Genomic DNA, 24,873 nt, shown 5'->3' on the forward strand with positions numbered 1-24,873 from the left:
AATATCATTGGAACAAGTTGTTTATATTATACAACTTCAAATGATCTACAAGTCGATTAAGTGTTTTTGGCATAAGTCTTGCTTTTAGTAAAAGCATTGTATTCCGTGATTAATCTAAGTCAGTTTTGAATAAATAACAAAATTATTTTATATAAGAAATTTTTATCTGAGGAAATTCAAAATTTAGGCTTTCAAACAGTGTCCCAGTTCTAAACGTTTCTTCAAGTATATTATCAGGGTTGTCTCTAAAAAATGAAGTAGAAGGAGGAAATGGAGAAGTAGAAGGGGGTCTGGGGGTCTTGCATATAGCTACATTGTTTTGAGATGCAAAAATAGCCAGGTAATTAAGGCATTATAGGTGGGAATTCCCCGCCTCCCGGGTCTTAGAGACAACCCTGATATTATATAATACTTTTACTTACCAGTAGCTAGACTTCTAAAGAATTGTTGCATTTATCAGTAATTATTTCAAAAGATTGCAGTTAAAAACAAAACTTTTTCAGAACCCATTTCTGTGTTTAAAAACTTTGAAGAAGAATAACTCATTTTAGCATATACTCAAATGAGAGCTGAGACCAAACCCAAAATAATGCTCTGTGCCTTTAGTGATTTGACACCTGTATTTCCTATTGCCTGTCTGTCTTGTTAGATTTGAATTTGGTAATTACACAAAAAACAGCTGAATTTGTCAAATTCTGAAATAAACTTGTCATTAAATGAATTCCTTTTATTATAGCAATCTAAATAAGATTTTCAAATCAAAACATATGGTATATTATTGTTTTCAAAGGACAATGGAAATAGAAATTTAATTTAGTGTTAATAAATGCAAGAATGTACCGGTAGTCTTGTGAACATATTTTTCTGTTATGATGTTAATAAGTTTTTAAAGCTCTGATTGGAGAAGTTATTAAACAAGTGATAATGATATATTACAGTTAATGGAAGAGCAAGAGGAAGATACTGCAGCTTTCCAGGTCAGAGGGAATTCCGACGTGGAAGTCGTGACTTATGAATATCACATCCTGTATAGCCCCAGCTATGGTGTGCCAGTTATGTACTTCAATGCCCACACACAAGGTAGCTAATCCCGTGTACACTGGGATTTCGACCAAATGGATTTGATTTTCATACAACATACATGTATATCAAATTCTTTTTTTTTTTTTTACTATATTTGAAAGTAAATTTGATTTTTAAATAAAAAATAATTTAACAGAACACATTTTATAAAAATCATTTTAAAGGGACTTGGACAGAATTTTTTATCAGAATTTTTTTTTCTTATTTTATGTATAAAATGGTTTACTTACTCATTTTGAATGATTCACCAAAATTTGAATGTTAGAAGTCAAGTTTTAGAGCGATACAGAGGTAAAAAGTCATTGTTGTGTAAACAAAGCTGTAGTCTTATATTTGTTTACAAATAATTTAAAGTAAGGAATTACCATTTCTTTGACCAAATGACTTGTGGCAAACAAGGTAAACTGATTCAATGTGTTCATAGATAATATGATAAACAGAAAAAGCAACATTTGATTGAAACTTATACCAATAAAACACATATATAAGCCAATAACAAAGCTTGAGCTTTGTTTACAAAACAAAGATTTTCAAAGATTACTCTGTATCTTGCTTATTACTCAAAATTTGTCTTTCAAATTTGATAAAGCATTAAAAGTACCCATTTTAACCATTCTAAACAAATAAAATTTAAAATTTTGATCTCAAATCGTGTCCAGGACCCTTTAAGAAAACCCAATTTGTTCATCTTCATCAATAAGAATAATGTAATTTTCACTTGATAACTCACATGAGAGGAAGGCACAAAAGAGCTTTTCTTATCAAAATTTGAGCGTCTATCATCATAATTGTCGTCTTGAGTGTTGATTTACTTTTCACATTTTCATCTGGAAAACCACTGGGCCAATTTCCACCTAACTTGCAAAAAAAAAAAAAAAACAACCTTGGGCTTGAATGAAGGGCTTTAATGTTTGTTAAAATGAATTGACCTTGCCCTATCCAAGGGAATAAAAAATTGTTAATTATGATCATAAATTAATACCCATTTAATAACAGTATGTATTTTTGGATTTTTTTTAATTAAAAAACCTGATAAAGAATGGAGAAAAACCATACATACAAATTATATTTTAAAACATACATGTATGATTAGAGTTTACATTTATCTAGTTATGTCAGCTCCTCTATTATTTTAGGGAAAAAAAATGTGGATATACCATAACAGTGAGAAAAATGTATCTGAAAATAATTTTACATTTTAATAATAAATGTATAGTGAAGACAGTGGTTCTTTGTGTGTCAGACATTTGTATCTGTAATTAACTTTTTAAGGTGGAAAACTTCTGGCCTTAGAGGAAATCTGGAAGAGGGTGCCAGATGTATATAAAGAGAGATTGTCTGAAGAAAGATGGACATTTATTACACAACAAGTGGGTAAACTTTTCATATGTATTCAAAGCACATTTATTTGATGTACACATTGTATACTCTCATTACAAATGAATACAAAATGTTTTGTTTTTAATACTGGTTTTAACATATTTGACTTTAAACATAGTACCAATTCACAAAATTTGATAAGAAAAGTTAAAGCTTTCAATAATTTTATTTTTTGATCAACTTAGGAACACCCTTTACTTGGCCGTCCATTCTATTACCTACATCCATGTCATACAGCTGACCTGATGAAAAACTCTCCAGTCCTAACAGATAAAAGGTCAGTATTAAAATATAAAAGGTGGAATGAAAACAAATTTTACACAAAAGGCCATTTTGTCAAATGATGCGGCATTAATTATTTTGCTATATAAAAAGGGAAATAACTCGATTTTTCTATTTCAAGTTAAAAATTAAGAAAATAAAATGGTAAAAATCCCTCTGTGACATTATACTTTATTTTTGCTAAAGAAACCTATCAGTTATGTTAATTTTTCTTGCCAAATGTTCCATAGTCTATTAAATTTTCCAAAAAAAGAGAAAGAATTTTGTTATTGATTTGGTATAGGTCTGATACAATGCATGTTCAACATTCCTCCAATAGGTGTGAAAGGTCAGAAAACTTAACTTTCTAAATTTTCAGACATTACATCGTTTCCTGGCTGAGTGCTGTTGGTCCTGTGGTTGGGTTGAAACTTCCTCTGGAGTATGGAAAACTTTGTGTCAGCTGACAGCCATTTTTTGGGGGTCCAATATTGGAGCCATTCCATTTACAGAAACAATAATGTTGTTTGTATATGAAGTGTTACAAACCAAATGTGTATAAAAATGTGCAATATGAATACTTGTTTTTGTTGAAAAATAGTGTATGGTTATATAAAAAATGTCTTCATCTATTAAAACAAGATATTTTTATGACAAAAATATTTGAGTTGTTTCCCTTTACATTGCTATGAGTGTCTTGCTAATGAAAGCTTTTTTTTGTTTTTTGTTTTGTTGAAAAATAGTGTATGGTTTATATATAAAAATTGTCTTCTATTAAACGAGACATTTTAATGACAAAAATATTTGAGTTGTTACCCTTTGCATTGCTGTGAGTGTCGGTGGATAAGGATAAACAATCAGGGTTATAGTTTGAAATTACTGCAGTTGCATCCAAAATCATTTTAAAATTCTTAATTTATTCATGTTTATCTAACAATACCTTGCAAAATAATAACAATACAAATTGAAGGTACAGGGATACTGTTTCATCAGAGTAACAGAATCTTATTAATCCTATTACCTATTTGAGAAATTGTACTGATTCCAAGACCATTCACAGGCTATATCTGTCCATATCTCTAAACAGAATGGTATCATACTACCGTGTTATTTGGAATTCGTCGTACAAATAGGTATGAATAATTGTGAACAATATTTAAAAGTACGAAAATGTTCTGCATTATAAAGCGGGTTGTTGATTTTGTCATGTATAGTTATGTACGAGTTAGTTATATATAAGAAAAAGTGATTGAAACCAAGGTATGTAATGCTTTCTTTTAAAAAAAAAAGATGCTAGTGTAAAGTAGTCACTTGTTTGTGAAACAGCATGGATACAAATATTGCGCCAGTTATAAAACATTGATAATATCAAATGTATCTGTATTCATATTTTTTTTATTTTTAGACAAAAGGACCAAGAATATTGAATGGCAGGCGTTGTGATTGAGGTAAAAGTACGACATTGTAATCGTGGGTGCTAGGTTTGGAGTAGAACATATCCTTTGATTTTCATGATCTTGTTTATTACATTGAATAAAAATTTTAAAGTACCATTGTTTTCAAAGTTTCGTACAGATCAGTTAATATATTTCTCTAATACTGCTACGTGTAACTACATGTACATAAATATACAGGTTAGTAAGCTTACATGTATAGCAGACACATCTGGAATACTATAAACGGCATACTTTATTTAGCACTTTAATAAAATCAAACAATCATCAATATTCTACAACATTTTGTTAAATTACTTATAAAAGCTCAAAATTTTCAAATCTAATTACTAATATTAATGTCTAGAATAGTTAACTTGGCTATTGCTAATGTTTGACCAAAATTTGAATGTAAGAAGTCAAGTTGCAATCGAAATAGAGAATTCAGAAGTCCGTATTTTGTAAAAGTTGATCAAATACATGTATTTGAATTGACGTACTTTAATTAGATATTCTTTTATAGCACAACATATATTGAAAAGACAGTATCATACTTAGTGTATAGCTGTTGTATAAATGGCCTGATAGTAGAGTGCAGTTGTGCTTGTTAATTTATGGCGGGGTTGCAGGTTCGAATTGCAAGTAGGGTTTTTCCCCACAAGAAGTATCATTAATTATTTAAGTTTTTATACTTCCTCACCTCATGTATAATGCGCACATGTACATTGTATGAACATACCCGGAACAATATACCGGTATATATATATATTACGACTATGCCTGTATAATTAACGCATTAGTGTGGAAGGGTCCGAGTTTTCGGGGGGGGGGGGGGGGGGGGTCTGACCACTCGACCTCCTCTAGATCCGCGCATAATCATTATCTAGAAACACTCTACACGGGGTTCAGACGAGTTATCGATGTCAATTTCCTGAATTTGTGACTCAAGTTAAGGTATATACAGTGTATGTTCATACTTATATAGAAAAGGTACCGTTCATTTACATGTACTTCCTGTTAAAACGATTGAGTAGGCGAACTATTCGGAAAGGGCGACCTTCCTCTTTTCAGACATTTAACTATTAAACTTAACGCAGCTTATGTTTTTTTTTCACATGTACATGTACTTAGTTGAGAGATCGTGGGCGTTTTATGATTTCACTGCAGCTATTTTGCTTGGATCTGTGGCAACACCTTGTTCAGAAATGACATGGCCAAGTGATATACCGTTACGCTAAGTAAGGCATGGATTGTTCTGGATCAGTTGGATGTATAACATTACATAAATTCAGAGCATCGGTAAGGTTTTATTGGAACAAATGAATGTACCCTGAAGCCAGGCTTTAGACGGCCTATATAACCGTGGCGACCAATGATGGTATCGACAAATGTAGGCCATCAAAAAGCTTGCCATGCGTCTGGAATCGTCCATGTGAGGGGTATATATAACAAAAATCAATATCCGACTGAATTAAAATTAACTACGAGTACAAAAAATGCATGAAAATTAAAATCACGAGCTTCAGCTTTTTTCATCAACAAAGTGGCTACCCACGAACACGTACAAAATTCTCCATTTTGTTTCATCGATAGAGAATTATCAAAGTCCGCCAAATCCAAGGAGAAGCGATTTTACAGCCAAGAGTACAAGGCATGATATACCAACCTCTCTCTCTCTCTCTCTCTCTCTCTCTCTCTCTCTCTCTCTCTCTCTCCACACACACACCATAACCCACGCAATATCATGTGAAGTATACGACTAAAAAATATCGATAATTGTATCAGACTTCTTTATTTCAATAAGTAGACTTTGGAGAGAAGTTTTAACTAAATACTACAATGGTATCAATAACAAAATATTGCACTATAATTTAATAAATGTATACAAATAAAAAATGGGATACAAAATATAATAGGTTTAGGTGTGCTGTAAACTGCTAGTTAATGCTTGTAAATTGATGCACATATCATTTACATTGGAAAGGAAACTTTACAAATACCGGAAAACTGGAGTTCTAAGTGTATAAATTATTTTTTTTCTTGAAATTGAAAAAAGAATTTTCAATTCCAACTACTTCGCAGGAAAAATAAGAAACAAAGTCAATGTTTGACACTCTTGAACATTACAGAGAGAGACTTGTAAACTTGAGTTGTAATTTTACATCCACAAACGTTTCAAAAATGCACAAAAGAGTTCTAAATGTATAAATAACGTGTAATACATAAATAAACAATTCATACACAACAAACATGGTTTTTTTTTTTTTACAGTTATATTTTACCCATAGTTAACAGTTTGATAACGTTTTCACTTATAATAAATGCATGACACATTGCAATGCAATGGTATGGAGGAGGTTGGGGTTACAATTGAATTCCAGCAACCATCTCTGGTGAAGATGCCAACATATATTTCAAACACCATAATGTGGCCACATGAACTTTTTACCTATATTAACTAAATGAGAAGGCGTTGTCCCCATTCTGTATAACTCCGGGATTCAGTGGCAAAATAGTGGACGTTGATAGGAGGTGAATATACTCAGCCAATGAAAGCGGAGATCTCCATCCTAGAACGGAGTTCACTTCCGAAAGTCCACACCTCTCCAATGCAGGAAAACTTGGGGTTGACAATAATATCAGCGAATGCAATAATAACAAAATCGTCACAGCGGTATGCAACGAAGAAATCCTTAGCCGTGCGGCCGACTATGGTGTTGGGGGTAGCATGAAAACACACGTACCTCTCTTCACTGAAGAATAACGCGAAAATGGGCTTGTTCAGCACTACATAGTTTTCATTCAAGCTTCGAACAATTGAGATAATTTCCTCCTGGGGAATGTTCGGATCCTCGCTTGCGGCTAGGCATTTCCCGTTCAAGTCATAAATGGCAGCGCGGCGTACGTGCCCCTTTCCGACGAAAATGTTCATCATTTCGGTCCAATCCATAGGTTTGTTCAATTCTGGTTGAAATTGCTCCATTGTCAAATCACCGCTCTATGGGATCTTGGCTTAATCTCCGATCGGATTGTCTATGTATATTTATATTTTTAAAGTTCACCAGTGACACACCTTGGTATTACGAATTCATCTGTATTACCTGTTAGCGACTAGGTCAGGTATGACAGCCTGTGTAATGGTTGACGAATTAAGTCCCCCTGTAGGTATATATCGCGATCAACTCATAAATTCCTGAGTGTGCACAAAAACACGGGCTCCTCTCATCACGGTAAACGCAGGCTGCACGTGGAGCAAGCAGAAACTCGTGCCAAACAGCCAAGCCGCTAATCAGGATTTAAGTGATTAAAACTGTAGCACAAGTTCAATGGAAATAGACTATGTCGGGAAACTACTCGTGTATTTACAAGTTACTCCCTTGGTGTGAATTAAGATCCTGCTTGTGTTGTATAATTAAAACTACTGCATTCATGCACATGCTTTTGGTTATTTAAAGAAAGGAGACATGCGGATCTATGGGCGCGGGGGGATTCTTGAAATCTACCCCCCTGCCCCCCCCCCCCCCCACACGGCAAACAAAATTATTCCTCGAACTCCTTACCCTGGGAAAGTTTTTCTGGATTCGCGCATGAGAGTGAGTCTAGAGTCGCCAACCCCCCCCCCCCCCTTCTTTGAAAGAAAGAGAGGGGAGGGGACACAATGACGAAACTTACATGAATTTATGCAATGAAATGCCCTTTTTATTGTTAGAAACGGGCTTAATTTTCTCTTCAATGATCTCCGCTTAATAGCCTATATAAACCGCCAAAGAAAACGTATTTTTAAAATCAACATTTCCCTCTGTTTCCATTTAATACGCAAATCATAGTTATTGTCAATCAGTACGCTAGACCTGAGGAACAACAAATTCTTCCTTATAAGAATGTTGTTTACATATTAGGTACAACTATTCGTATATGGAAGTCTGTCTGCGTGCACTCCGTGCTCTCAATAGCTAGGTTTTAACTGATCACGAATAATTATGCCACATTGATAGCACGGATATATCACCCATAGGGATGTTTTGGGGAATTCTACAAAACTCCTTTTCTCGAAAACTACAACTTGCAGTATTATTACGAAGACTCCAGAGGCTAATTAATTTTAGTTATTTTTTTTTTTAAAGTCGTTTAAGAAAAAAATACCGACGGTATTTTGTAGCTTACTCCATAGGCGAGTGGAAAATGTGTCGGGCTTGTGATCCGTATACTTTCAAAGTTCGCATCCCGCAGGGGCTTTAGTTGTTACTTACTGAATTGAATTTTTTAGATATTAATTTTTTTAATCTCCAAACTGCAAATTTTTCGCTTATTTGACATACGTACAGTTAATATATTTATTATGAATTCTTTCATAATCAAATCTTTTACAGTTAATTTGAGTGACTTTTGCCAGGTGTGTTATTCCGTCTTAACGTCACCTTTAAGGGGGTTGCGCGGCCATCTTGTGCATTTGATGATTAAAATGTAAACATTTTTGAATATTGGCTTGTTTCCGACCGAAACCGTTCAAAACTGCACCTAAGAGAACCCCCCCCCCCCAAAAAAAAAAATTATAAGGTTTTACATGTTGTTTTGTATGCAAGTAACGCATACAACACTGTACAAGAACAGACCAATACCGTTTCGATAACTTAAAACAGCTGCACAACTGCGCAGCCGTAGACTTATTTAGAAGATTTATTTTAAATAGAAAACTTATAACTATTATAGAGAGGACACTATAAACGACATTCTTTCATATTTTTTTCAGATTTGTAAATTTTGAATTTAATTCTGTAGCTGCGAAGTTCTAAGTGATTAAAAATTAACGCACTGCTCTGTTCTTGTAAGCATAATTTGCTTACAAAACAACAGTAGAACCTCATATTTATTGATTTCTTTTATCTTCTGACAACAATTTTGGTCAGTTTTGGGCAATAACAAGCCAGTTCACGAAATTATTACATTTTTATTCTCAAATGTACAAGATGGTCGTATCGTACATTCCCTTAACGATCTCCGATCATCAGCCATATCCAATAACTCCATAAACATATGTAAATTGTAGGGAGGGCTATAAATTTAAAACAATTATAAAAACAAAACAAAATATTTCAAACGAGTGATTCCATTCATTTACAGTAGTACAAATACAGTAAGTATTCAAGCTACATGTAGACTAGCTGCAAAAAGATCTTTTGATAGAATTAAGTTTGGACGGCTTGATAAAGTGCATATTAAAATTGTTCCAACAGTAAATGGAGGGGTGCAAAGTTCAACATATATGTAGGTATACACAAGGAAACATGTTCTTCTTAAAGCTACGATTAAATAAGCAGGTAGCGCACTCTAATACACTAGTACAAATGAAGTGATGATTTAATGGTTCTACATCTGTTCCGAGTTCGGAGTCTTATAAAAAACTAAGAAACATCACCGTAAAATCTACATGTGTATTCAATATTATCTCATTTCTTTATGGAGACCAAATATTTCCCATCATCCTGTCTTCTATTGCATGATAAAATGTTACAACAGAAAATCAGAATTCCACGATCTGAGGAAAACAATTTGAAGTAAAAAAAAAAAACCAGTTCAATGTAAACATTAAAAAATGATCCCCAAGTATTCAAATTTAAACATACAGTGTATACAGTTAAGTACAGTTGCGATAAAAGAGAAAAAACCCACTGAATCATATACAGTAAACATTTACCAAATACTCAAGTTCAATTCCTCAGAAAACGATTTCTGATTTCTCTGAGGAGCCCAAGAATGTGCCTGGTTAAAGTGACATAATCAAGGGCGATAAGCAAGCCAAAGCACACCGCGAGGATGACCACGCCCACCGACCCCACAGCCTTGGCCGAGGGGCGGTCATCCTTGACGCTGATCTTCTTCCGGATGCTTGATGATAGTTGTTGCTTGTTGACAGCAAGCTTTTTCTTCATCTCTTCTATATTTTTCGTTAATTCCTCGTCCGTGAAATTTTTAGGTGTATGTACCATATTACAAGGACACATGCAACCGGCTAAAAATATTATTATATATGCTACAGAAAAGGTAACATCAGACAAAAATGTGACATTTTTTTCAATATTTGCCTTGAATATACGAAATTGAAAGAAAATTGTGTTTGTTAAACGGATTGTATGAATTTCTTTTTGTGAATATTGGTCAACGAAACCATCCATATACTAGGTATCTATCTGAACATGTATTTAATATATATATATATATATATATATATATATATATATATATATATATATATATATATATACATGTATATATATATATATATATATAAAGCACTGATTAGAATCAACAACACTAGGCATCTTTAAGGTGTCGGATCTAATATATAGATACTAAGCCAGTAAACTGAATATATAAAGCACTAAAAATGGCTAACGACACGAACAATAGAAATTGTCAAATTTTCGGGACAACCCGTCCCTTCTTCAGGACCAAAAAATAAATTACATAAGTAAAAAACAAAGAAAGCAAAATCTAAAGCTACTACTAAACTACTTAAGAAACTATGAAAAAGAACAGCTACATTATACACATGTGTATAATGTAGCTGTTCTTTTTCTTTTTCTTTTACACATGTGTATAATGTAGCTGTTCTTTTTCATAGTTTCTTAAGTAGTTTAGTAGTAGCTTTAGATTTTGCTTTCTTTGTTTTTTACTTATGTAATTTATTTTTTGGTCCTGAAGAAGGGACGGGTTGTCCCGAAAATTTGACAATTTCTATTGTTCGTGTCGTTAGCCATTTTTAGTGCTTTATATATATATATATATATATATATATATATATATATATATATATATATATATATATATATATATATATATATATATATATAATTTTAAAATATTGATATCCCCCTTGGTAAGTGTACATTTAAGAATAAGTGAGTGGATATTTGTGTTTCTGTCTAGTTTTAAAGAGATTTGATAAAAAACAAAGACCTCAAATAATTGGAACGTACACGTTTGAAATGAATTATAGATATACCTGGTTTGCACTGTGAAATGTCGGTTGCTCCTAGCACCTTTGTCGTGTGGTTAACTGGGCATTGATAACAGTCAATATGGTTTCCACTGATATTCTTGAAGAACCCATGATTACAGGGAGCACATTTCCTAGTTGTTGAGTTGTATTCGTTTCCCTTAAAACAGTTCTCTATAACAGGAAATATATCGAATTTACATCCCAGTAAGTAAAGTTAAGTTTTAACGTATATATGATATGTACAAAATTAACCCAATTCTTAAAATTATGAAATTGTATTATTAGAAAATATTGAATCTTAATTATTAAACTGTAGTTGACGGATTCTTGCAATTGGTTTGCTGTCTTGAATCAATCTACGACAAAACCATACTGGTTTTAGTAGTGCAGTATGTTAGCGTATGAACGATAAGAAGAAATTCAACTCAATATTGAGTCTATGGTTTTTCTTTAGAATACATTGCCTTGATTTACCCTTAAGACTTTTCGGGAGGCTTTTATTGATTCAACTTCGATTTCAAGTAATTATTTTCAGATAATTGAAAAAAATAATAAATACAAACTGAACTAGTATATATTCGTCAACTATTTAAAACCAGTAATATCAATACTAAGTACATGTAGGTAATCATTCAATTATAAAATTTGACTGCGAAAAAATAATCTACAGTAATACGTATGTAGAAGATTTGAATAATCTACCTATGAAAAACTTGGACTGTTTTTACCTATGCATTCATCAAGTGATACCGATCCATTTGTGAAAGTTGTCTTGTTTGGTGGACACTTCTGACATCGATCGTTTGATGGACCTTTGTAGAATCCAACTGGGCACGGTTCACAAGTTCCGGTTACATTGTTGGACTGCTTACCATCATCACAAAAGGCTTTAACGATATTGAGGACAATTTTTATATTTGAATGGATCGAAGTAACAATTCTTCTTTCGTACACGCTTTTATACATGTATGAATAGAACTAAATGAACTGGAGGAATGCTTTTTTGTTTAATGGTGGCTAGACAAACCAGTATATTATTTAGTCGATCATAAAAAATCTGTATTTAAATATGATTTTATAAAAAGGGACCAATATCGGCTTTCAAATATGACAACGTTACATATTTGTCTTACAATTTTTTTTACGATAAAGCCCTAGAATTCGAAAAGCCAAAGGTTTTTGACACAATCTGTGCGAATTTTGATTTTGCAGAAGTTGTGTCAAAACTCTGCGCGACAAACCACGGATGATTCTGTCGCCTTCATCAAATGAGAGGGTACGAATCGGCCGAGGTGTGCCGAGTGGCAATCCTGCATACCGATACCGGAAGCAGTTCATGATATGCAACATAATTTGAAATCAAAGGATTTCTTCCACGCTCATTTTCATTTTTATTTAAAAGGGACTTATTTCGATCCGATTTATGCTCAAAATAAAAAAAATTATTTCCCCATTTTTTAAGTTTTAGAATGGTTTAATATGGACACATGTATTTTAATGCTTCATCAAAAGTTTGAAAGTCAAATATTGAGTTACAAGCAAGAGTTTGATATTCCTTGTTGTGTAAACAAAGTCTTGTTATTGTTTACATATTTGTGTTATTGGTATGAGTTTCGATAAAATGTCGCTTCTTTTGTTGATAATATTTTTATGAACACATTGAATCAGTTTATCTTATTTGCCACGAGTCATTTTGTCAAAGAAATGGCAATTCCTTACTTTTCATTATTTGTAAACAGATAAAAGACTTAAGCTTTGTTTTCATAACAATGATTTCTTACCTATGTAATACATAAAAACAAAAATGAATTTTGATCTCAAATTGTGTCCAGGTCCCTTTAAAATTGTTAGGAAAAAATACATCTTACTGAATGGAAAAAGATTAAAACTGAAATATTTTAGAAAAAGTTAAAATTCTTTCGCATCAAATTCAACAGTCCCAGTATCTTACACTGCATTGATTACAATTTTAAAGAAGATGGGGGAATAATATGGCGCAATTGCCCATTCGGTTTAGTAGTGAAATACAATTTAAAATTTATTTCTCCCCAATTAAATCTATTCAAATACATTAAAATACAACTTTGCAAAAGCAAAATTCCTAACTATAGTCAGTTTTTAATAAATTTAACAAAAAATAAGAAAAAAAAATATTGTCGGAAATTTTGGTGGTATCGAACCCGTAACATAAAAACCCTAGATATATACGGTTAGCTTATGTCAGGTACTCTAACCACTGAGCCATTTCAGACACAACAAAGTGTTCTTTTTAAATATTATGTGTGACTTAGGTCACGAATTACCGGACTTGTATTATTTTTTCAATACGTTCAGTTGTTGGGATACAAAATGATATTTTTAATGTATAGTGGGTCTTCTCTCCACGTTTTTGTAGATTGAAATCGGTTTGTTTTCCATTAGACCTTAATTAGACTATGAGAAAAATATGGAGCACAGACCCACTCTATAAAAGAAAATGCCTTGAAGTTCTAAAAAATGACAATATTTGCAGGTTTTGATACGTATACGCCTGTTTGAGTCAACATATTCCAAGTATTGAACATACCTACAGGTTACAAATCAATGATTCGTTAAATATATATTGTTTTAAATGATTTAAAAAAAACCATCAGATTTGTTGATACTTTAATTTTTTAGTAGCCTGTCCGACCGCGTATGGGCATTTTACACGCCTTATCCACCCATCTTCAAATTTTATGAATTCAAAAAACCTGGTATACCTGGTTTACATTGTGTTTTTTCCGTTCCTCCAACATGCCACGTTGTAAAGTTGTCCGGACATTTATAACAATCAATATGGTTGCCGCTGACGTTCTTGAAGAATCCATAATTACATGGATCACACAACCCCGTTGTCTTGTTGAATTCTTTCCCCGCTATACACAGCTCTTTAGTACAAATCAGAAGCATAATAATATTGCACCAACTGTCTGGTCTGGTTTTTTACAATACACAAATTTGTACAGAAACTTTAACAAAGATGAAGCATTTTTGAAATAAAAAACAATGTGGTATTATTACTTTATGTTCTACCAAAAGTTTTTATAAACATTTTCGTACCAAATACCTTTCACAATAGTATATCAACATAAAATCAAAAATTTGTTTTCTAAGAATTTGAAATATTCATCCTCTAGTGTTTAGAAAAAAGACAACCGCGTCCATCGTCCCCTGAAAAATGGTAGTGTGCATGTTTTTATTCTTACAGTTTTTCCCAGAAAGGTGGTCAGAGAGATACTTTTGTTTGGCCGGGGGATGAGAGGTTCTACTAATGTTAAAGTATTAAACAAGAAAAACAACTACGAAGAACCAATTTTCTGACTCCTCATAATGTAAGTATTGCTTCAAAACGTTTAAGTTATTTTTTTTTCTAAATCTTTTACAGAAATCTTGAAGAACCCTACACCACACTGATGGCAGCCATTTCCCTCCAAGTACATCCCTATTTGTTTTTTTCTTTTGAATTCATGTTTTCCTAATAAAGTACACAAAGTACTACCTATTCATAAAGTTACTTTGCATCACATACTAGTGGCACTATTTCATTATTAATTAATTCGATTTGAAAATCAGGAATTAGCCAGGTTGTTACTAATTAATAATGAAAGAAAGTTGATAAATTGTAAGAACCCATCCACATGTTTTCTCCAAAATTAAATTGTTACTTAATTTTTTTTTACTGTTTTACCAATGCACTGGCCACCATCTACTGTTCCGTTGGTATAAGTTGTCTTGTTTTCTGGACACTTTTTACACCAGAATCTCTCTGTGACGTTTTTTTCAGTGTCGTTTGCCGAGATATCCTTGTAGTAGCCGACTAGACACGGTCTACAGGTCCTAGTTACATTGTCAAGTTCCATCCCCTCTTCACAAATAGCTAGGATTCAAGTAAAAATCAAAGTACTGAAGTACTGACGGGAGTCGATTTTATCGATTATCATTTATTTTAAAATCAATTTATCTAGCATGGCATTTAGTTTCTAGTTTGTATTTGAATTACGCACCTTTTATAATATGAATTTTTAGACTTTTCCGACAAGAATTTCGAGAAACCCCGTATGAATCATGTTGTGTTATAATTAAAGATAAAGTTATAATCAAAGTACTGAAGACTGAAAGCCGGGCTCTTTTTGTGTGTCTTTATGCATATTGTGTAGTAAAGAATGAAAATCTCTCTCTCTCTCTCTCTCTCTCTCTCTCTCATGCTTTTAATGTCGGCAAAGCATCAGAGAGAGACCAAATTTTGTAAGCGGCTATAAACAAAAAATAAGTCTGTCTAGAAGAAGTTAAAAAGTTTAACAGTTGCTGCCTTGAATTTTGCAACAAGCATTATATATATTCAATCCCCGTTTCTTCATCGTGCAGCAAAGTAGTTCTTGGAAATTCATGCGCATTGTATGTGTCCAAAATGCATAGTAATGTTTTAAAAACACGTTATTAATAAGAAAACTAAAAAAGAGAGACAATTCATTCGAAATTCAAAAAAAGAAACAAAATGCATACACTTTTGACAAAACGTGGCTCTTTGGGTAACTATTTGGTATAGCGGAAGCTTTACCTTGACGCTGTTTGGTTTTTTGTTTATTTGTGCTATTTATAGTAACATTGGCGATTGGCCTGCCTATAGCCAGGACTCTGCTTTCAGCAGAGCCCGGCTAAATATTGTATGGATCCAAGCACTATTGATATCGAACTCTAGTCTCATTTAACTAGACGCTCGACTGTCTCCGTTAATATCCGACAAGAAAGAGAGCTCCCTCTCAGCTTTTCGCAGATTTACGGAGACAGCCGAGCGTCTGGTTGAACGAAACTATATTAACTCTGGCGTAGGAATACATGAGACTACAAAAATATCTAAATTGATCGTAGTATATAAAATTTGACTATTTTCAAAGTGTTTAAAGATAAGTTTCTTTGAAAAACAATGCTTCAGCATACATAACATAATTTTTTTTCTATTATTTTCAAGAACGTATATAGTCTTGTCAGCGGTGATGATTTGTGCTTAGGTCCAAACACTGTTTCACTTTCGGTTTTCCAGAGTAACTGCATAGGAGTACAAGAGGCCCGTAGGCCACATCACTCACCGTTGCACCAATGTTCACGCGTTAACCAAGCACCTAGTAACTATTTTTACTACATGTGCATGACATCAAATACATTTTTTTCCCATACATTCATTACATGCATACACAAGCAAAAATAATAATGCCCATATCATTTTTCCTCTAAAAAAATCTTCATACGGCACGAAATTGTTTTTCTTAAATGTGCCCCAGGTTTAAGATAAATGAATAAACTTGAAACATTTTAATTGTAGCTTCTTCATATCAGCTTTAATAAATTAAACATTAAAGTCTCTAATATATTCTATCAAATATTTATATTATTATTTTTTTTTACTGTATTACCAATGCACTGGCCCCCATCTACTGTTCCGCTGGTATAAGTTGTCTCGTTTTCTGGACACTTTTTACACCAGAATCTCTCTGTGACGTTTTTTTCAGTGTCGTTTGCCGAGATATCCTTGTAGTAGCCGACTAGACACGGTCTACAGGTCCTAGTTACATTGTCAAGTTCCACCCCCTCTTCACAAATAGCTAGAATTAAAGTAAAAATCAAAGTACTGAAGTACTGACGGGAGTCGATTTTATCGATTATCATTTATTTTAAAATCAATTTATCTTGCATGGCATTTAGTTTCTAGTTTGTATTTGAATTACGCACCTTTTATAATATGAATTTTTAGACTCTTCCGACAAGAATTTCGAGAAACCCCGTATGAATCATGTTGTGTTATAATTAAAGATAGAGGTTCAACTATACAAGTATGTATTAGTTATCGAAACAATTCTAAAAATTGTATGGATCCAAGCACTATTGATATCGAACTCTAGTCTCATTTAACTAGACGCTCGACTGTCTCCGTTAATATCCAACAAGCAAGAGAGCCCCCTCTCTGCTTGTCGCAGATTTACGGAGACAGCCGAGCGTCTGGTTGAACGAAACTATATTAACTCTGGCGAAGGAATACATGAGACTACAAAAATATCTAAATTGATCGTAGTATATAAAATTTGACTATTTTCAAAGTGTTTAAAGATAAGTTTCTTTGAAAAACAATGCTTCAGCATACATAACATAATTTTTTTTCTATTATTTTCAAGAACGTATATAGTCTTGTCAGCGGTGATGATTTGTGCTTAGGTCCAAACACTGTTTCACTTTCGGTTTTCCAGAGTAACTGCATAGGAGTACAAGAGGCCCGTAGGCCACATCACTCACCGTTGCACCAATGTTCACGCGTTAACCAAGCACCTAGTAACTATTTTTACTACATGTGCATGACATCAAATACATTTTTTTCCCATACATTCATTACATGCATACACAAGCAAAAATAATAATGCCCATATCATTTTTCCTCTAAAAAAATCTTCATACGGCACGAAATTGTTTTTCTTAAATGTGCCCCAGGTTTAAGATAAATGAATAAACTTGAAACATTTTAATTGTAGCTTCTTCATATCAGCTTTAATAAATTAAACATTAAAGTCTCTAATATATTCTATCAAATATTTATATTACCCCCTCTAATGAAAGAAAGTTGATAAATCGTAAGAACCCATCCACATGTTTTCTCCAAAATTAAATTGTTACTTAATTTTTTTTTACTGTATTACCAATGCACAGGCCCCCATCTACTGTTCCGCTGGTATAAGTTGTCTCGTTTTCTGGACACTTTTTACACCAGAATCTCTCTGTGACGTTTTTTTCAGTGTCGTTTGCCGAGATATCCTTGTAGTAGCCGACTAGACACGGTCTACAGGTCCTAGTTACATTGTCAAGTTCCACCCCCTCTTCACAAATAGCTAGAATTAAAGTAAAAATCAAAGTACTGAAGTACTGACGGGAGTCGATTTTATCGATTATCATTTATTTTAAAATCAATTTATCTTGCATGGCATTTAGTTTCTAGTTTGTATTTGAATTACGCACCTTTTATAATATGAATTTTTAGACTCTTCCGACAAGAATTTCGAGAAACCCCGTATGAATCATGTTGTGTTATAATTAAAGATAGAGGTTCAACTATACAAGTATGTATTAGTTATCGAAACAATTCTAAAAATTGTATGGATCCAAGCACTATTGATATCGAACTCTAGTCTCATTTAACTAGACGCTCGACTGTCTCCGTTAATATCCAACAAGCAAGAGAGCCCCCTCTCTGCTTGTCGCAGATTTACGGAGACAGCCGAGCGTCTGGTTGAACGAAACTATATTAACTCTGGCGAAGGAATACATGAGACTACAAAAATATCTAAATTGATCGTAGTATATAAAATTTGACTATTTTCAAAGTGTTTAAAGATAAGTTTCTTTGAAAAACAATGCTTCAGCATACATAACATAATTTTTTTTCTATTATTTTCAAGAACGTATATAGTCTTGTCAGCGGTGATGATTTGTGCTTAGGTCCAAACACTGTTTCACTTTCGGTTTTCCAGAGTAACTGCATAGGAGTACAAGAGGCCCGTAGGCCACATCACTCACCGTTGCACCAATGTTCACGCGTTAACCAAGCACCTAGTAACTATTTTTACTACATGTGCATGACATCAAATACATTTTTTTCCCATACATTCATTACATGCATACACAAGCAAAAATAATAATGCCCATATCATTTTTCCTCTAAAAAAATCTTCATACGGCACGAAATTGTTTTTCTTAAATGTGCCCAAGGTTTAAGATAAATGAATAAACTTGAAACATTTTAATTGTAGCTTCTTCATATCAGCTTTAATAAATTAAACATTAAAGTCTCTAATATATTCTATCAAATATTTATATTACCCCCTCTAATGAAAGAAAGTTGATAAATCGTAAGAACCCATCCACATGTTTTCTCCAAAATTAAATTGTTACTTAATTTTTTTTTACTGTATTACCAATGCACTGGCCCCCATCTACTGTTCCGCTGGTATAAGTTGTCTCGTTTTCTGGACACTTTTTACACCAGAATCTCTCTGTGACGTTTTTTTCAGTGTCGTTTGCCGAGATATCCTTGTAGTAGCCGACTAGACACGGTCTACAGGTCCTAGTTACATTGTCAAGTTCCACCCCCTCTTCACAAATAGCTAGAATTAAAGTAAAAATCAAAGTACTGAAGTACTGACGGGAGTCGATTTTATCGATTATCATTTATTTTAAAATCAATTTATCTTGCATGGCAATTAGTTTCTAGTTTGTATTTGAATTACGCACTTTTTTATAATATGAATTTTTAGACTATTCCGACAAGAATTTCGAGAAACCCCATATGAATCATGTTGTGTAATATTCAAAGACAGAGGCTCAACTATACTAGTAAGTATTAGTTATCGAAACAATTCTAAAAATTGTATGGATCCAAGCACTATTGATATCGAACTCTAGTCTCATTTAACTAGACGCTCGACTGTCTCCGTTAATATCCAACAAGCAAGAGAGCCCCCTCTCTGCTTGTCGCAGATTTACGGAGACAGCCGAGCGTCTGGTTGAACGAAACTATATTAACTCTGGCGAAGGAATACATGAGACTACAAAAATATCTAAATTGTTCGTAGTATATAAAATTTGACTATTTTCAAAGTGTAAATAGATAAGTTTCCTTGAAAAACAATGCTTCAGCATACATTACATACTTTTTTTTTTATTATTTTCAAGAATTTATATAGTCTTGTCAGCGGTGATGATTTGTGCTTAGGTCCAAACACTGTTTCACTTTCGGTTTGCCAGAGTAACTGCATAGGAGAGTTGATTAAAATCAACTCCCAATGATGATTACAAGAGGCCCGTAGGCCACATCGCTCACCGTTGCACCAATGTTCACGCGTTAACCAAGCACCTAGTAACTATTTTTACTACATGTACATGACATCAAATACATTTTTTTTCATACATTCATTACATGCATACACAAGCAAAAATAATAATGCCCATATCATTTTTCCTCTAAAAAAATCTTCATACGGCACGAAATTGTTTTTCTTAAATGCGCCCCAGGTTTAAGATAAATGAATAAACTAGAAACATTTTAATTGTAGCTACTTCATATCAGCTTTAATAAATTAAACATTAATGTCTTTAATCTATTCTATTAACTTATTTATATTACCCCCTCTAAAAATGGTTCCTCTTTCTCAGAAATGCGCTAAATTAAATCCACGCTAACTTGGTGCAATAACGTATTATGCCAAAGTATCGTACACGCTAAATATAATACGTTTACAGTATGTCATTTTAATAAGTTTTTATTTGGGGGGGGGGGGGGGTCTTGACGACTCCGACTCCTCTCTTAAGAAAAACAACTACGAACGACCCATTTCCTGACTCCTCATAATGAAAGTATTGCCTCAAAACGTTGAAGTTAATTTTTTTTCTAAATCTTTTACAGAAATCTCGATAACTTTGTTTAAAAACATCAAATGTTCTCACTCGTACCGATACATTTGTCTGCCCCTGTTGAACTTGTCGTTTGTCCTTCCGGACACTTCGAACAATTCCACCTCAGTTCCTCCCTCAGCTCAGACATTTCGCTGGAGGTATTCTTGAAGAACCCTACACCACACTGATGACAGCCATTTCCCTCCAAGTACATCCCAACACCACAGTGATCTTTTAAAGATATGAAATATTTGTTTTTTTCTTTTGAATTCATGTTTTCCTTATAAAGTACATAAAGTACTTCCCGTTCATAAAGTTACTTTGCATCACATACTAGTGGCACTATTTCATTATTAATTAATTCGATTTGAAAATCAGGAATTCGCCTGCAGGTTGTTACTAATTAATAATGAAAGAAAGTTGATTGAAAACTTGTTGTCAAATGTAAGAACCCATCCGCATGTATTCTCCAAAATTAAATAGATCCAATATCTAGTGATTTGAACAACATACGTATAAACTAATTCGACACCGTAGTTCAACTTTTAAAATTCTTCTGGAATCTTTATTTTTACGACAACCTAAATTTCAATCTAAATAAGCTATGATGTTTAACCATGCATCTTTGTTCTGTAAGATATAAGCATGCACATATATTGTTACTTAAAAATATTAACTGTTTTACCAATGCACTGGCCCCCATCTACTGTTCCGCTGGTATAAGTTGTCTCGTTTTCTGGACACTTTTTACACCAGAATCTCTCTGTGACGTTTTTTTCAGTGTCGTTTGCCGAGATATCCTTGTAGTAGCCGACTAGACACGGTCTACAGGTCCTAGTTACATTGTCAAGTTCCATCCCCTCTTCACAAATAGCTAGGATTAAAGTAAAAATGATGATTACAAGAGGCCCGTAGGCCACATCGCTCACCGTTGCACTACTGTTCACGCGTTAACCAAGCACCTAGTAACTTTTTTTACTACATGTACATGACATCAAATACATTTTTTTTCATACATTCATTACATGCATACACAAGCAAAAATAATAATGCACATATCATTTTTCCTCTAAAAAATCTTCATACGGCACGAAATTGTTTTTCTTATATGCGCCCCAGATTTAAGATAAATGAATAAACTTGAAACATTTCAATTGTAGCTTCTTCATATCGGCTTTAATAAATTAAACATTAAAGCCTCTAATCTATTCTATAAACTTATTTCTATTGCCCCCTCTAAAAATGCTGCCTTTTTCTGAGACCCCAAGCTTTAGGATCGCTGTATTGCTCATCTTTCACACTTCTTAATCAGAAAATTGCCGTCCCCCTTTTTTTATTGTGTCGAATCGTTCCAATTTCTTAATCTAGTCTGCTTTTAAAAAAATACCTTTGTGTACATCTATGTATTTTGTCCCTCTTCCGTTGTGATAACTGTCTGACCTCTGGGGATAATGTAACATGCACAAACTTTATTCATTGTATAATTATCTTGCCTTTGCAGTGAGTTTATTTTCACACCTACTTCGTGTTCGTCATCAGACGTAAAGAGGCACTATCTTATTTATATCATACCAACTTCATCGGGGCCCCACAGGGTCATGGTTATAACAAAATTAAAATTCAAAAATCAATTTTTGTTGATGCCATAATCATCAGAAATAGACAAAAAAAAAATATTAAAAAAAATAACATATACATTATATCCGGGGTTCGTTTATCGCGTGCTGAAATTTTGCACAATAAGGTAAATATAATTTTTTTTTTTTAATTTTAATTTGCGTAGGTAAGTTTTGGAATTTTTGTTAGCCTTTTTAACGCACAAAAATCGTTGTGACGTACATTATTTATTTAATTTTTGATTTAACAATGATTGGAAAGTAGCAAATAATTCACAGGCGCTTGTTTTTTGTAATAAAAATCATTTTTTGTACCATCGGGGTAAACTGCATCGTAGAAACAAGTGCCAATGAAATATTTGCAAAAAGACCCTGCATGGTATATATGGTATCAATAACAATAACTCATGATGAAGCATTTTAAAATGTTTTAATACTTACGAAAACAGTCGGCTGAAGAAACGCTTTTGGTGTAAAAAGTTGTCATGTTTTTAGCACAAGCTTGGCACACCGGTATATCTATTAATGATGAATTTTCACGATAGGTTCCGATATTGCAATCGCTGCATATCATTACAGGTTCAAGCTCCTGTCCTTCGGGGCATCCTGAAATTACCCTTTGATTCTTTCATCATTGCAACTAAAGATTCGGAAAATTAATGCTATGTATTACTGTAATATGAAATAGAATTAAACAACCTTGAAACAATCGCAAATTCTCGGGCTTTTTCGGCAGAGCTTGATGTTAATTCCGCTTGTCGGAAATGCCCGAAAAGTTTCGATTGGATAAACAATTACACATGTACTTTAGAGAGAAATCTTAATTAACATGTACTCACCTTTACAGTCTTCGTTTAATGAGCCATCCAAATCAACATCCAAAACGTCGGTATCTGGAACAAAGTCCAACAAGTCAAAATTCAATCGCAAAAAAATAAGCAGATGCTCACTGTAGTTTCGTAAGTTTTCATAAATCTAATAAAAATTACGGTTTAAGGACAAGTAAGAGACCCGTTTGGTTTAATTACATATTTCTAACAATTCTGTTATAATTTAAGTAAAAGTTTGAAACTTAATTTTTTTTATTGCAATGTTGCTTTATAAAAGACTAAAAACAACGGTTTTTTTTGTGCAAAAAGGTCAAAATATTTATTAGGTAATGAATTTGTGAACATTAATCGAAAAAATAAAAGCACAAACGATTTCTGCTAGATTGAATTATCATACATACTAAACAATAAATATAATGTCTGATATAATAAGTAATCTTACCACCCCATAGAAGTCCGCAGTATTCTTCATCAGTTAATCCATCTTGGTCATTGTCTATCTGATCTCCGGGAATTTGATTGGATGTTGAACCCTGAATAAACAAAAGTTCAAAGGTCATGCATATGTGTATCAACGTGAGGAATTAATCTATAAAACGCTGTTTTACTTTTATAATTTCTTTATTATTTTTCATATTAAATCTTATACAGGTTTTAATATATGAACGAATTTCCGCTCTAGAAACTGTCGCCGATATCTCCAAGTTTGAAGATCATGAAATATTAGTTAAAGAATATTAAAGTTTAATGGTTTCAATAAAAATAAACCAAATTGATGTTGGGATTCTAAATAATATATTAGAGTTTAATGGCTTCAACAAAAACTAGAGGTACTGTGAGCAAGCTCACAATTGATACCCCCCGCTCAGAAAAAAATCATAACGCGTGTATTTTTGCTATTATAGAAAATGTTGGATGAATCTATTTCACTGCCCATTTTCTATAAATAACAACTGCTCTATTTTTAAAAACTGTTAATGCTAATAGGAGTAAACAAACCAATTTCTATCCTTTAATTCCATTTTAATTTAAGTTAACTGTTAATGCATGAGGGCATTTGCATCCTTCCGTTAACAACCATGACTCGAATCAAACGAAATCCACATGTCATGCAGCCATTTAACATTTAAACATTTTGAATTACTGGTAAACTGAGCCTGATTTTTTCCGAAATTTTTATCCACACATTTTTTTCCCCCCCAAAAAACCTCATCAGGGCAGGCCATTTTCAGAGAGACGGGGATGAAAATCTAAAAATAATGTTATGTGGCCTGAGACAAGCAAGCTTTGTGTCAAATTTTAGCTTCTAATATTTCCATTAATACAAGACATGACACAGACAGAATTTAGCATTTTTGAACAATGACCTTGACCTTGCCCAAATTACCTTGTGTCAAGGTAATGAAGGTAATGACACACCCGTAGGTCATAAGCAATCTTTGTGTGAAGAAAGAACTTCAAATGTTTCTCCATAAGAAAGATATTGACCGGACACGAATTTTGCACTTTTTCTGCCAGTGACCTTGACCTTGCCCAAATGACCTAGGGTCAAGGTCATGACCCACCCTTAGGTCATAAGCAATCTTTGTTTGAAGTAAGAACTTCCAATGTTTCTCCATAAGAAAGATATGGACCGGACACGATTGCACAGACAGACTGACGGACGGACACGGTGATTCCTATATACCCCCCCCCCCCTCAAACTTTGTTTGCGGGGGGTTTAATAAACCAAATTGTTGTTGGGATTCTATATAATTATTCTTGTAGATTATAAATATGATATCGAAAAAATGATGACAAATAAAAACGAAATAGGA

General features: G+C 33.3%; 2 protein-coding genes across 5 annotated transcripts in view; one reads left to right on the forward strand and one right to left on the reverse strand.

Annotated features, from left to right (window-relative positions):
- The window catches only part of LOC128166084 (ubiquitin-like-conjugating enzyme ATG10), a 4,378-nt gene extending 992 nt beyond the window's left edge, over positions 1–3,386 (forward strand). The window contains exons 3-6 of one of the 2 annotated variants that reach the window (XM_052831002.1): positions 939–1,080; positions 2,356–2,453; positions 2,649–2,740; positions 3,104–3,386. In XM_052831002.1, coding sequence (XP_052686962.1) covers positions 939–1,080; positions 2,356–2,453; positions 2,649–2,740; positions 3,104–3,191 — 420 coding nt within the window. In that variant the 3' untranslated portion in view covers positions 3,192–3,386. Of the gene's footprint in view, positions 1–938; positions 1,081–2,355; positions 2,454–2,648; positions 2,741–3,064 lie in introns of both variants that reach the window. The other variant, XM_052831003.1, reaches the window with a different exon arrangement.
- Positions 3,387–7,749: 4,363 nt separating this feature from the next.
- Positions 7,750–24,873, reverse strand: part of LOC128166086 (uncharacterized) — a 30,861-nt gene continuing 13,737 nt past the window's right edge. The window contains exons 8-20 of one of the 3 annotated variants that reach the window (XM_052831004.1): positions 23,499–23,589; positions 23,066–23,119; positions 22,668–22,832; positions 21,296–21,484; positions 20,668–20,841; positions 19,134–19,322; positions 17,862–18,050; positions 16,590–16,778; positions 14,867–15,055; positions 13,899–14,066; positions 11,886–12,044; positions 11,161–11,328; positions 7,751–10,167 (exon numbers count right to left, since the gene is read on the reverse strand). In XM_052831004.1, the coding sequence (XP_052686964.1) occupies positions 9,866–10,167; positions 11,161–11,328; positions 11,886–12,044; positions 13,899–14,066; positions 14,867–15,055; positions 16,590–16,778; positions 17,862–18,050; positions 19,134–19,322; positions 20,668–20,841; positions 21,296–21,484; positions 22,668–22,832; positions 23,066–23,119; positions 23,499–23,589 (2,226 nt within the window). In that variant the 3' untranslated portion in view covers positions 7,751–9,865. Of the gene's footprint in view, positions 10,168–11,160; positions 11,329–11,885; positions 12,045–13,898; positions 14,067–14,866; positions 15,056–16,589; positions 16,779–17,861; positions 18,051–19,133; positions 19,323–20,667; positions 20,842–21,295; positions 21,485–22,667; positions 22,833–23,065; positions 23,120–23,498; positions 23,590–24,873 lie in introns of all 3 variants that reach the window. The other 2 variants (XM_052831005.1, XM_052831007.1) reach the window with 2 other exon arrangements.

This window comes from Crassostrea angulata, chromosome 10 (genome assembly GCF_025612915.1).
Source record: "Crassostrea angulata isolate pt1a10 chromosome 10, ASM2561291v2, whole genome shotgun sequence".
Taxonomy (NCBI): domain Eukaryota; kingdom Metazoa; phylum Mollusca; class Bivalvia; order Ostreida; family Ostreidae; genus Magallana; species Magallana angulata.